General features: G+C 41.4%; 1 protein-coding gene across 3 annotated transcripts in view; it reads right to left on the bottom strand.

Annotated features, from left to right (window-relative positions):
* Positions 1–591: 591 nt before the first annotated feature.
* LOC133953273 (trinucleotide repeat-containing gene 6C protein-like) overlaps positions 592–12,838 on the bottom strand; it is a 46,033-nt gene continuing 33,786 nt past the window's right edge. For 2 of the 3 annotated variants that reach the window (XM_062387097.1, XM_062387100.1), the window contains 10 exons: positions 12,106–12,225; positions 11,788–11,871; positions 11,084–11,363; positions 10,561–10,719; positions 9,800–9,991; positions 9,336–9,485; positions 8,939–9,154; positions 7,898–7,971; positions 7,341–7,480; positions 592–6,683 (listed from right to left, as the gene is read on the bottom strand). In XM_062387097.1, the coding sequence (XP_062243081.1) occupies positions 6,341–6,683; positions 7,341–7,480; positions 7,898–7,971; positions 8,939–9,154; positions 9,336–9,485; positions 9,800–9,991; positions 10,561–10,719; positions 11,084–11,363; positions 11,788–11,871; positions 12,106–12,225 (1,758 nt within the window). In that variant the 3' untranslated portion in view covers positions 592–6,340. The remainder of the gene's footprint in view (positions 6,684–7,340; positions 7,481–7,897; positions 7,972–8,938; positions 9,155–9,335; positions 9,486–9,799; positions 9,992–10,560; positions 10,720–11,083; positions 11,364–11,787; positions 11,872–12,105; positions 12,226–12,838) is intronic. The other variant, XM_062387099.1, reaches the window with a different exon arrangement.

Below are 12,838 nucleotides of genomic sequence, written 5' to 3'. Positions count from 1 at the left end.
CCTTAACATCAAACCCTGAACCCCAGAGCCTGAGTCGACAAACGCCCGCGTCACAGTTGCAGGGGTCTGGACTCTTCCCTCCCACTTGTGCATAGATCATGATCCTTTAAAAAACTAAACGAAAAGCTTCATTCCTCCACTTTCAACCTCTCCACTGCTGGAGACCTGTCCCAGCGACAGACGTGTCAACACAGAGGAGAGGTGATTCGAGAAAGAAAGAAATACTTCTTGCACGATGCTCCTGAACCACAAGATGGAAAAGTAAAAGTACAGCATCAAAACATACAAATGCATCTTCTGTCTTTTTGACAATCAAAACATTGATCGTTGTTTAAATGTAAAGCAATTTCTACTTAGATTTCACATGTAAAGCACTCCACTTTTTTCAAAGTTGATTCTCAGTCTTATTTGGTAAATATGTAACTTGCTACGAACATCTTTTTGTTGTTGTTATAAAGAAACAATGGTTCTCTATATTCTGTTAACCCTTCAGTGCTTTGCTTGGAGTTGAATTGTTTTCAGTTGCTTGTTTTTCTTTTTTTTTTTCATACAAACATTAAACTTATAAATGATGGGAGTTGGGATCTGGAACCCTGGCCTTCCTGAGACAAAATCCACATCTTTTTTAATGAGTGTGCAAGATCGTAAGCAAACGCCGTCGCTTACAGGAAACATAAAATCACAACTCAACACACAGAGATAGTCTGTCAACATCGAGAAAAAAAATAAAATGAGAAATCAAAATCTGAAGTATGACACAACACTGATCAATCCCAGAGTTCTGAAAAGAAGCATAAATCTTCATTTTGCAAGGTTTTTTCATGTCCATGTTTGATGGTAGAGGAAATTTGTCCTTTTTCTTTTTTCATTTGTTTTTCACACAACATTCCTGTTTATAAATTTCTATTTCCTTGAACTTCAGACACATGAAATGCTTGTAAACGACGAGTGGCTTTTGCAAAAAACGAGAACAGAAAAGATAGGCACCTCTGAAATGAGTCTTGTAACAAACTCACCTCCCACACTCTTATCCCTTTTCCATTTCCACATGAAGTTAACATAGGGATTACTAGTCCTTCTACAGCTATCTATGGCAACAGTTCTTTGTTTTTTCCCCATTTTTTAAGTTTTTGTCTTTTTTTTTGTAGTTTTTTTTTTTCTTATTTTTATTGTATAACTGGAACAAAATGGTGCAATACTCAATGATAACCCTTGTACTGGATTATTCCACAATAAAAGCCACTATAAGGTAGATAAACTTTTTACAGATAGAATCAAAAAAATCCATTAAGTCCTTGAGTAAACATGAACACGTGAATTGTCACCATCTCCCCTCCGTACTTAGACTCGTTTACCTACGATTAGCTGAGTGAGGGGTAGAAGACACTCAGTGCAACGTTAGAAGATAACGTCTATCAGAATAGTTTTTGACAAAGTAACGACACAAATGAAAAGATAAAAACAGACAAAATATAACATACTGAGTGGAACATAACAGCAGGCCCTGTGCCCTGTGCGCACGGTCTTGTGCGCACACATTCATACAAACATCTGACCTTCAAGCACACATCTAAGATGACTTTTGCATTTTTTTTTTCAGAGATTTTGTATTTGTAACTTAATGCAATACATTTTTGATATTCTCTAAAAAGCCCCTAAGTGTACCTGTCAGACGGAGAGAACAAAAAAATATAAAGAATTACTGACTTCACATTAAGATATTGGCGCTCCATGATTCAAGTATTTGTGTTCGATGTTTTGTTTTGATATGTTTGATTTTTTTTTTCTCTCATCAACTGGGTAAAATATGCATCAAACCAGGGGATTCCGGTTGGCCTAACTAACAAACACATATACAGTACGAGCACTTCAAAGTACTGTAATATGTCATCAAAACCAGAACGTGCATATCCAACTCCGTAGAACAACGACGCAGCTTTCAATCAATCAAGTATCTGTTTACACCCGACCCTAATTCTTTCCTTTGTGTCACTTATTTGCGGGGAAAATACATATTGCTCATTTTCAGGTGTATCAAACCAAGACCTTTTCAAACAAAAACGAAAAGTTTCAGAGGTTACGATCCAAGAAGTCAGAAGAGGTGATACTACACACCACACTCACAGTATATACATATACATATATGTAGTGTATACATACATTATATACTGTTATCTAGAACAGAGCTGTAGAGAGGAGACCCTCTCGATGCTGGTGCAGCATGGGAAACCCCCTTCACTGTCAGGGTTCTCCAGTTAGTACAGGATGCTGGGAGGTCCTCGGCTATTGGGTCTGTCTGAGCTTGGATCAAGGCAGTTACAGAAACAGGCAATAGTGATTTTTGCTTGTGTGCTGCAGGACTGCAAGTCCTGAAAGGTAGCCTTTTCCCGTTTTCTTGTTATTTTTATTTTTTTTAAATTTTCAAACATTTTTTCTTTAAATGATTTTTAAGACTTTGTACCTCTTGAAATGTGCCTCCTCCCCTCTTGCTGATGCAGAGTGAGCGGAGTTGAGGCTGATGCAGTGGGCCCAAGCCATCTGGGTCTGTGGAAATGTACAGTTCAGTGGGCCCGCTTTGAGCAGGACACAAACATAAAAACAAGATAAATACAGCATCCACAAAAAAGGCACCCCGGCCACTGGTCTACCCCTTTTAGATGGTGGTAGTAGAAGCTGATGGCCGGAGACGTTTCAGCTATAAGTGCAGAGCTTTAACATATTATAGATCTTTTTTTTTTTTTCATTTAGATTTTTTAGCATTTTTAAGATTTTTATGTCAAACTTCATAAAAATGACGTTAAAATGCGATTTCATTTTTGGTTTTAAAAAAATATGTACCCGGGATTACCCATCAGCAACTGTGCACTGTAGCAAACTGGAACCCCCAACTGAGTAGACTCTCTCCTTAGCATGGGGTGTTCCCCACAAAAGCATAAAAAAAAAAAAAATCTCAGTCATTTCAGGGTGTGATGCTGCCGCCCATTTGTTTGTTCCCTCCTGTCCCCCGCTGCACCCTCCGCAAAGGTTATCAAAGCTCCTCCGAGTAAAGAACAGAAGTGCTGTCTACAAAGACACGGTATGACACAGCAAATTTATATTGGCACGTTACATTGGCATCTTGTACATGCAATAATAGGCCTCCAAACAGCAGCTGTAGGCCACCTTTCGAGAAAAGGATTGAATACAAGCCTTTTCTCCTCCAATCAGGATTAAGTTCGAGGCATGAGGTCTGTACAGATTGTTACACAGATGGCCTTTAAATCTAAGACTTCGCTCTCACAGTAGAAAGGACAGATACGGAGAGCTGCATCTCGTGCTTGGAATCATCAACTCCCCAACCCTGAGATCAAGCTGGACAGAAGTGTCGTCAGCGCAGAGAGAAAGTTCGACCTTTTGATAAAAGTGTTCGGACTTTAAGTATACGACAGTGTTCTGGTGGCTTCGCCTGACTTTACAGAAACGGTGGCCAAGCCGAAGTGCTTACAGGAGCCCACCAGGGACAAGTGTCAGGGTTTGCCAAGCTCATTCCAGAGTCGGGTTTGGCGTGCTGTAAAGGGCCCCAGCCTCTAGTCTTTTGCATAGAAACAGATACGAGGGCCTGTCGGTGCCTGGTCGGGGGGGGGGGGGGGGGCTACTGGGTCTGGTTGAGGTGGTGGAGGTGAGGAGGTTATAGCGTAGCAGCTAGGCAAAGGGTAAGGGGGGACAGCCTGCGGACAGGCGGAGCAGCTTGGAGCGACACACACCCACACCCCTTTTTTTTCTTTTTCTGTTTTTTTTTTTTACACATCTCAAGGTACTACCTGGAAGTACTACAGAATACTGTCCAACACAAAAGCATTATCATTTAAAAAAAAAAAATAGACAATCAATTACGGTCTGTAGTATTGATCCTCGTTTTGCATTCAATACACAGGATGAACATACAGAGGCACCTCTGACCAAAGTGTTTCTGCATATGAACAGTGAAGGGCTAGTCAGCAGCCAGTATATTGTAGACCACTGCATTTAGACAAAAAGTAACAATTGAACACATTGGAAACAAAGTCAAATCATCCTTTTTTTTTCAAAAAAAAAAGAAAAGAAAGTACACTGGCAAAAATTCCAGAAATATGACTATTACATCTTCCAGCTAAAGTGATCTTTGTGTCAAAGAACTGAGAGATGAGGGGGGGAGGGCAGGACGACCGCAGGGTTGAGTGGTGGCGGGCCCCCCGTTTTGAGATGCCGCCCGTGTTTGCGTGGCAGAGGGCCGTGATTGGCCGAGCCTCGGAGGAACCGCTTTCTTGCCAGACTAAGGGATGGTCAAGTGGAGCCCGGGAGGAAGTGGGGCTGCCGCTTGACACCCAGAGGACCACAACATAGAGGCACTCAGTGGACACTCCACCTCCCCACCCCACTTGGACTCATCCACCGACCGACCGGCTTGACGGGCCAGCAGGCGTCGAGAGACAGCTGACGTTGCATGTCTTGTGCCTCCAAACAGAAGAAGGCGAAAACATTTGGAGTGACAGTGATATTCACTTTGATAAAGTTCAAAGGGGGGGGGGGGGGGAATCGTAGACTGCAGTTTCCCCCCGCCAAAAGTCCAATGGTACATTTCAGTTCTGTTTCCCTTCATCCTGCTACCAGAGGAACATCGCCAGACACATTTCCAAGAAGTTGATACAGTACATAAAAGAGCAGTTTTTTTTTTGTTTTTTTTCCTATGTTTTTGCTGCTCCTTTTTTTGATTTATTGGATTGCAGTTGAAGCGATTTGCTCTTCATAAGTGCTATGATAAAACCCTTTGAATTTATAAAAGTCTTAGTCTCTTCTGTTTACACAGTACCAAACGCAAGGAACACTCGTAGGTTTACTGCATTAGGAGAAACCCCTCTTATTTGGTATTGTGCCAGATACCCAGAACCATCCAATCCCACTGTAGATTCAGTCTCTGTTGGGTGTGGCTGTGGCACGCAGAGAGGAAGAATGCATGTGTGTACCCAGTTTCACTCTTCAGTACAGTTGGCTGTATGCACAGTTCAAAAGTTGCTTCTTCCTCTTTGCAGAGTTTACCCAACAGTATCAGGGGGATTGGCAGCCTGGAGGGAATCCAAGTTGTGAAAAGGGGGTATGGTGGTAATTTCTTTTTGAGTTCCAAAGTCTTTTGCTGCAATCAGCAACAATCAAAAAAAGAAAATAAAAATATAAGAGAAACCAGCTCCGGTGGACATCGAGTATGGACGGAAGAAAAGTCTATCATGTATATTGCACAATGAACTGCCCAAAAAAACTTGATGATCATTCAGACCACTGGGCTTCATATCAAACTGGATAATTGAAAATTCAACAAAGAACCAGTGAGTTCCCAGTCGAAGGTGACCAGAAGGATCTGGGCTCGCAGACATCAGTGATTGGGCACCACCGGACATACACAGGTCATGTATGAAAACAGAGACAAGGTTGATGAATAATCTTCTCTCAGCTTATATGTTGGGACAGATATCAAAAATGCGCTCGGGTCTAAACCTAATAAAAAAAAGAACATTAAAGAGCTGAGGAATTCCTTTGAGAAGGCAAATTAAAATCATTAAGCTGATGATTGGCAGGGCCAGTCACATGGCCAGGCCTTCTAACTGCCCAGTGACAGAGTTAGTCACCAATTGTGTCCTGTACCACTTGCTGGCTCAGAGTTGAAACTGTGCAAGATTTCAGCTATTTCTTCAGTTACAAAACAAACATGGGACCTGGGCCAGAGAGCACTTAAGGCTAATATTAGTGCTGAGAAAACAACGTTGACATAACTAGTAAAGGTCTTCGAACCGCATCATTGGCCATGGACATGCTGGGAATGGTCGTTTTAAGTCTTATTTTTGGATGATTCGTTTTCTTTTTTGGGAGGGAAAAGGAAAGTCTCAGATGGCAGCTCTGATTGCTTCTCCTAAAAACACTTCGCACAGAATGTCATGTACACTTATGGAAAAACTAAAAATACTTATAAGGTTTCTTTGTGTTGTGTCTCTCGTTTCAGTTTGTTTTATATGAAGCATTTCAAAAATACCAAAAGGAAAACAACTTGCCGCTTTCCATAAAAAAATTAAAGAAATAAAAACAGAAGGATAAAAGTAAAACAGAAGGAGTGGAGTCTGCAGTCTGTGGTAGGGACCCCCCTTCCTTCTGAGTCACATTTCACAGTTCAAAACAGTTCAAATTGATACTGATTATCGCCACATGATTTGCTTGGGTTTTGCTCCTGTTCACTTAAATCTTTTTGTTTGTTTTGTATTTTTTGCCACCTCATCAACCACCGATTGGCTTACATGACACGGTGGTCGGTCGGTTAGTGTATCGTGGCATCATCCTACATGGACTCCCCACTCAGTAGATCTCCAGGCAGCAGGGTGTTGATGGAGGTAGGGCTCCCGATCACGCGGGCGTCCTCTCCGCTCGGCGGTCCCCAAAGGCTGGAGTAGTGAGGCACTCCGCCCCACAGCAGGTCGTTGCCGCTGTTCTTGCTGCCACCGCTGCTCCACTGGCCAATGGAGTGGGACTGTGGCGCTCCGCCCATTCGGTTTTGATTGGTTCCCGGGTTGGCCTGCCAGCTAGTGGTGTTTGCCGCTAGTGACTGACCTTGTGCAAAGAAGCGGTTCACCTCCTCCTCGCCGGCAAACTCCGCAAGGATAGTGGTGTTTCCAAGCACGCACCTTACATCGGACAAAAAGAGAAAACAATTAGTCTAATGGTGAAAAGCAAAACAGAAATAAGGAACTAATAATATTTTATATTTGGAAATGACATCTTTGTTTAAAAACGGGCCAGGATACACCTGACGCTTTTTTTTTAACAAACTGTAGTGCTCATTTAGGGCTTGATTTTGCCATTATGTTTTTTCTTGCACTGCTGTGACCACATTTGCGTGCAGCTGGTAATGAGTCAAAGTAGGTCACACATCTTGTATTTTGTTTCCATAGCAACCAGTGCAAACCCTCATGAAAACAAAATTAGGCGACAAATCTTAGACAATTATAAAGCACAGAGTCCTTCGGCCTGGGCACTTCTCCTATTTCACTTGTATGACTACAAAACTCGCTGTAATCTCACAATACAGCTGACTACAGTGTGACTCCCCACCTACTTTCCTCGTGACTGCTCAAATACAAAATTGTGTGCTTCTCCAAAAAGTTGTACTCTGCCACCAACAAGAAAGAAGGAACTAAGGGTTTCCTCTGTTAAAGCTCATAACACTTTAATATAAAAAAGAAAGGGGTGAAAAGCAAAGTGAAAAGCAAAGGAAGTGCAATAAACATTTCATTCCAGCCTCACTAAACCCAGTTTGGTTGGTGAGAGGGAATTTTCCTTACATGTGCAGAGACTTCTGGGCCTTGGCGGCCTCATCCTTGGAGCTGTAGCGTACCACGGCGTTTCCCTGGGTCAGGTTGAGGTGGAATGTGACCAGGGGGCCGTGCTGCATGCAAAGGGTCCGCAGAGTTGAACCATCAATCTGGAGCACAGGAGAAAAAATTAAATGAAAAAAATATTTATGTAAAAGACATGCAGTACCAACATTGGAGTTTATTCATCAATTTTACACTAGATTTGCAGTCACTCTTCATTTTCTCTTGATCACTGTCCACCCTCTATTAATCTCACTTCAGTCACTTCATTTTTGTATTTTCTTGACGTCAGAAATCAATAACCCAAGCCACTTAGTCAAAGGAACTATAGAAGCAGAAAATGTTTGTTTCACTTTCAAACAGCAATCAGATGAATCATCGATGAATCATTGCTCTGTTTTTTCTTTCATATACGACATTGATTCATGACTAGATATATCTTTGAATTCATCATTATCACATGCCAATTCTGCTTACCACGCAATCGATAATTTAAACAAGAATTAGAATCACAGACTACATACTTGTGGAGTGAGATTCCTCAGCACCAGCCAGCTGCTTGTCCTGGTGGGGCTGTCAGTACTCCAGGTGGTTCCCTCTGTAAGAGAAATGAAGACTCAGTTCAATAAAGGTAAAGCAAACAAAACAAAGAGTGTGACTGTGAGCTATTATTTTATCATGTTATTTTATTAACATCTTTTCAGAAGCATTGAGACAAGAAGCTGATTTCATGTGATAGTGGCGCTCTCCTTAGCGGGGGCGTGGACCTCTGCACATGAGGTCAGAGAGTTTGACATCAGAGGGAACCACGATACCTTCTACCCACGTATTTAAGTGAACACACAATTACTATCTACATTACTCAAAGTCCTCCATCTCCTGCGAATATAGGTGTCAAAATAAGGTCACACATATGATGTTTAAATTGTGGCTTTACGCAGAGCCGGTAAACCTCAAGATGCCAGTTTAGCAGGGTGTGTTCAGCAAACACTGACAGAGCGAGTGCGGGGTTGCACATTCGCAGCTGTGAACTACACCACACCTACGCATCAACAGTTCTATCAATGTTTGCTGAGAGTAAAGAGCATCAAAAACAAGACTGTAGTGCCTTTACTTTGGTGGAATCTGCCTTATATGAAAGAATTTGTTGAAAATCTTAACTTTTCCACACCATGCAAAGAGCATTCTGCAGAGTGAATAACTAAAAAAAACATTCATCAAAGCTCATCTTGGCAGTTGCACAAGCAGAAAGGGTAAACATGATCAGAGATAGTAGAAAGTATAGTATAATGTTATTATTTTCCATTACAGTAACAATAAAGAACTTGTTTCTTCATACGTTTATGGACTTCTAATTTTACGATAATCAACATTCTAGAAAAGGTTTGTCTATATAAAGAGACACACCTCAAAATGAAACCTGAGACTTTGAAACAATTTATGGATATTATGCTTTAAATTGCAGTTTAAAAATCTGAAGGAATGTAGCAAGAGTTTGTAACTGAAACAGTTTTCAGTAAGTTCAACTAGATGTTTCTAAGATAGAAAAATAACAAAGTGCTCACCGGAGGTGTAAGAGCTGCTCCAGCCTTGGGCCAGGCCCAGCGAGTTGCCGCCCCAGGTAGAAGAGGACTTGCTACTGGTGAGGCCTGGTGGGGGTCTGGAAGGAGCTACAGAGCTGCGTGGCCCCTGGGGGACTTTCCACAACTCATGTGACAGTGAGCCTTGGCTCTGTGAGATGGGCCCTTGGGACCAGGTGGACTTCATGTCAGAGAGTTTACCTTCACACAGAGAGAGAGGATGGAGGACAGAACAGTTCAGAGGACAAAGTTACAGAATAATATGTAGAGCTAGAACTAAGATGTAATTGCATATATGTGTAGCATTGGAAAAATGTGTCACTACTTGATGGATAGGGTTCAAAAGTCTTAATGTCGTGAATAGTCTTCTTGTCATTCATACCTCCATTCCGGTCCCGCAGCAAGTATCGGTTGACATCATGGATGTTGGTGTTGATGGTGGGACCGCTGGGGACGCTGCCGGGAGTCATGTTGGGGTCATTTTCAGGGTCAATGTTCTGAAGGCCCTTCCATGGGACACCTGGGCAGAACTCTAAGGGGAAAAATTAAAGATGTTTAAAAAAAAAAAGAAAAACAATATTTTAGGGTCAAAAGACTACCATCACATGACTTCTTTGTAGTTTCACACAATCCTAAACAAGCCTCTAAGCCACTGCTTGATTCAAAATGATCATTTCTTTGCTTGTAAATTCCACTTCTAGTGTTCAATGTTGATTGCAACTTGACAATCACAAATAATTCGACAACTGTGGGAAGAACTGAAATACAGGAAAAGAACAAAGGCTGTGACTGTAAACCTATTTGACTCCTAAACATGTAGAGTCTTTTTTTATTTTATCTTCTCACCTGGGGGCCAGTTAATGTTGGTTCCGTTTGTGATCTTTTCATTGGGGCTCTTGCCCTGGCCCCAACTGTCATGGGGTACCAGGGGGCTGGTGGGGGAGTCAGAGCCGGACATAAGATTGTAAGGGCTGTAGGAGTCGTCTAGATGGGGGGGCTTCCCAGGGGGGCCCAGATTGGAGGCAGCAGATATGGCACCTAGAACAAAAACAAATAACAGACTTAGTTGCATTCAGTTTAAGTTAATATACTTTTACAGAGACAATAAATAGTTCATGTTTTTCACAGGTTTCACCAATTTTTATGCAAGACTCTTAAATGAAAGACTCATAAACTCAAGAAAACTGAGAGTTAGAAGCCACGTGTGTGATTATATAGTAAGATGATGCTCTGGTGCCTTTTAAGGCCATACATGGAAATATGACAATGAAGACGATTAGTGGCTGAATATTATAGAAGAGATGGTGACTTAAATGTTGAAATGGAAAGTGTAGGAGTCAAAATGTCAGAGTCATTTGCTCCTTTCAAGACATTGAAAATGGGTTTTTATAGACAAGTCAATTATATAATTGCATTTTGTCTGGAAATTGTATTTTATAGATTATATAATCATCTAATCATGAAATCTGTATAATGACTTCACTATCTAATATGGCATGGTAAATGGTTTATTACATTTTGAATTAATGTCAATAGTCATGAAAGATGTTCATATTAAACCATGTTACATTTTTGTGTTCATGCGTGTCTTTGTTTTTCTAACATACCATGCTTATTGAGGTTGTGCTCCATGTTTGAGGAGTTGCCAGAGTCCATGGAGTTGGAGTGTGTCCACTGGGACAGGCGGGATTGGGGCTGAGGGGGCTCCTTCAGGGACAGACCCCCGACCTCCATGCAGTTTACATTCATGTTTGGATTCAGTCCAGCTGCGGGCAAACACACACAAAACTGTCTTTTTACTTCATTCATAAAATATAAGAGGAAGATATTATATTTTCACAAGATGAAAGAAGTTGTGAATCAGCAATTTTCACAAAAACATGGCTATACTTTTTTCCGTTGTTTGTTCGACACAACAATAAATTGTTCACATAATTTATGTATGACTTGTGGCTGGGCACACTGTATGTTATGAGTACAGATGTATGCATGACAGAGTTGCTACCTCAAGTGTTTAAAAAGGAAAACCCTCAACAAGCAATCCACATTTCGTCATATTCACATTTATTGAGTTGAAGGGACCACCAAAAGACTATTTTCAACCTGTTGCTGTCCCTATCCTAGACTTACAAAGGGAGTAGGAGCTGTAGGCATTGGGCGAAGATGGCAGCTCTTTGGTGTGCATTGTGTCAACGAGGCCCGGAGCCTGGTGTGAGCCTGTGAAGGGGTCCAGGCTTGATTTGCCGGAGCCATGGCCTCCAGTGGGGCCACCAGGGTGATGCAGACCAGAGGAGGAGGAAGAGGAGGAGGAATGAGAGGGAAGTTGCTGCTGCTTCATCAGCAGCGCCTGGTAAAGCTGACGCTGGTGCTGCTGGATCTGCTGCTGCATGTTGGTGATTGTACGTGCAACCTGGGGGAGGAAAGAGAGATTGTCACAACTGTGTATTAAGGAAGGAAATGTTTGGCAATGAGGGACAGGAAAGCAGAACATAATTCAAGAGACAAATGCAAGCTGGTGGAATAATAATGAAGAAAAAACAAAGGATAAAATGTTTTAGAGAAATTAAGAAAGGCAAAGAGCAAGGAGAGATGAAGTGAAAAGTAGAATTATTAAAAAGGCAAAGCAGAGAAATATGAAGGGAGAAACAAGCACTTCTATCAGGCCTCATCTTAAAAGTAGGACACTGAAAAAGAGAACAAACAGGTGGTTGGCTAATGTTGAAAAAAGCTCCCACGCAAATGTTGTACCATGTTTTTGTCTGTTCTCACATGTTGAAACACACAAAATGCATGACTTCTACGATCATACACTGCATGGTGCTCTGTTGACTCACTTGCTGCTCTTGTTGTCTAATGGGCCCGGAAACATTGCGCTGCGCCTGCATCATCTGCTGCTGGATTTGTAAACGCTGGTACGCCTGAATGAAGGAAACCGAAAATACAATATATTAATTACAATAGAAACACATGAATAGAGTGACAAATAAAACAGAACAAATCTATCGGATTAATGTTATTTTTTTTTTAATCCATTTAGCTAAACTTTCAAATATTATGTGCTTGGCTATAATTCCTTTTCTGAACCTCCTTTAAAGACCACAACACATCTCTGTGTACATGACATAACATACCCAGTGGGAATGTTGACTCACCATTTGCAGTTGCTGAAGTTGGTACAACAGGGTCATTTGTTGAGGGTTTATTGGTGAGGTTAAAAGTGCAGGGTTCAGACCTATGTTTTTTGCTGCAAACTGCAAGAGCTGTGCTTGGACCTGGAGGGAAGGGAAGAATGGGGAGGAAGGAACAGGAGAGGACATGTTAGTCATTGCAAATCACAGCAACTCCAACCGCAAAAGCAGCTTCTGGCAAGGTAAAGCTAGTCACCACTATATGTCTGCAGAGAGGAAAAGGGAAGAGACAGGATCTGCAGATGGAGTTTTACGCATCCAAGAGATTTTAACAGCAACATTACTTTTTGCAGAAAATAGGATGTTTTTATCTTTACATATATTTACTCTGATTTGTTTTGGTCCTTATGTTAGACTAAAATTGGCTTTTTTTTTAAGGTGACATGTTTTTGAGAATAATTACCAGAAGCAATCAGTGGTTATAGTCATAGCACTGCTATAATGCAGCTAAAATAACAGCCACAGACTTTGGTCAGTTGTGGAAAAAAGATACCAGAATTGGAAATTATTATTTACAATTTGGTTGTCAAATTGTGTTCCCTGGTCAGAGGGAAACTAATACAGTCTATCAGCTAACTCTTGAAGACCCATCCTTTCTGAGAGCACCTTTTCTTCAAACACCTTTAACAGCCTGTCCTTACTAGCACTTCTTTACCTGATCTTATTACACAGATTAGTACACACTACAACCTACAGA

Source organism: Platichthys flesus, chromosome 5, assembly GCF_949316205.1.
Source record: "Platichthys flesus chromosome 5, fPlaFle2.1, whole genome shotgun sequence".
Lineage (NCBI taxonomy): Eukaryota > Metazoa > Chordata > Actinopteri > Pleuronectiformes > Pleuronectidae > Platichthys > Platichthys flesus.
The sequence above is the reverse complement of the archived record's forward strand: the minus strand, read 5'-3'. Positions and strand labels throughout refer to the sequence as shown.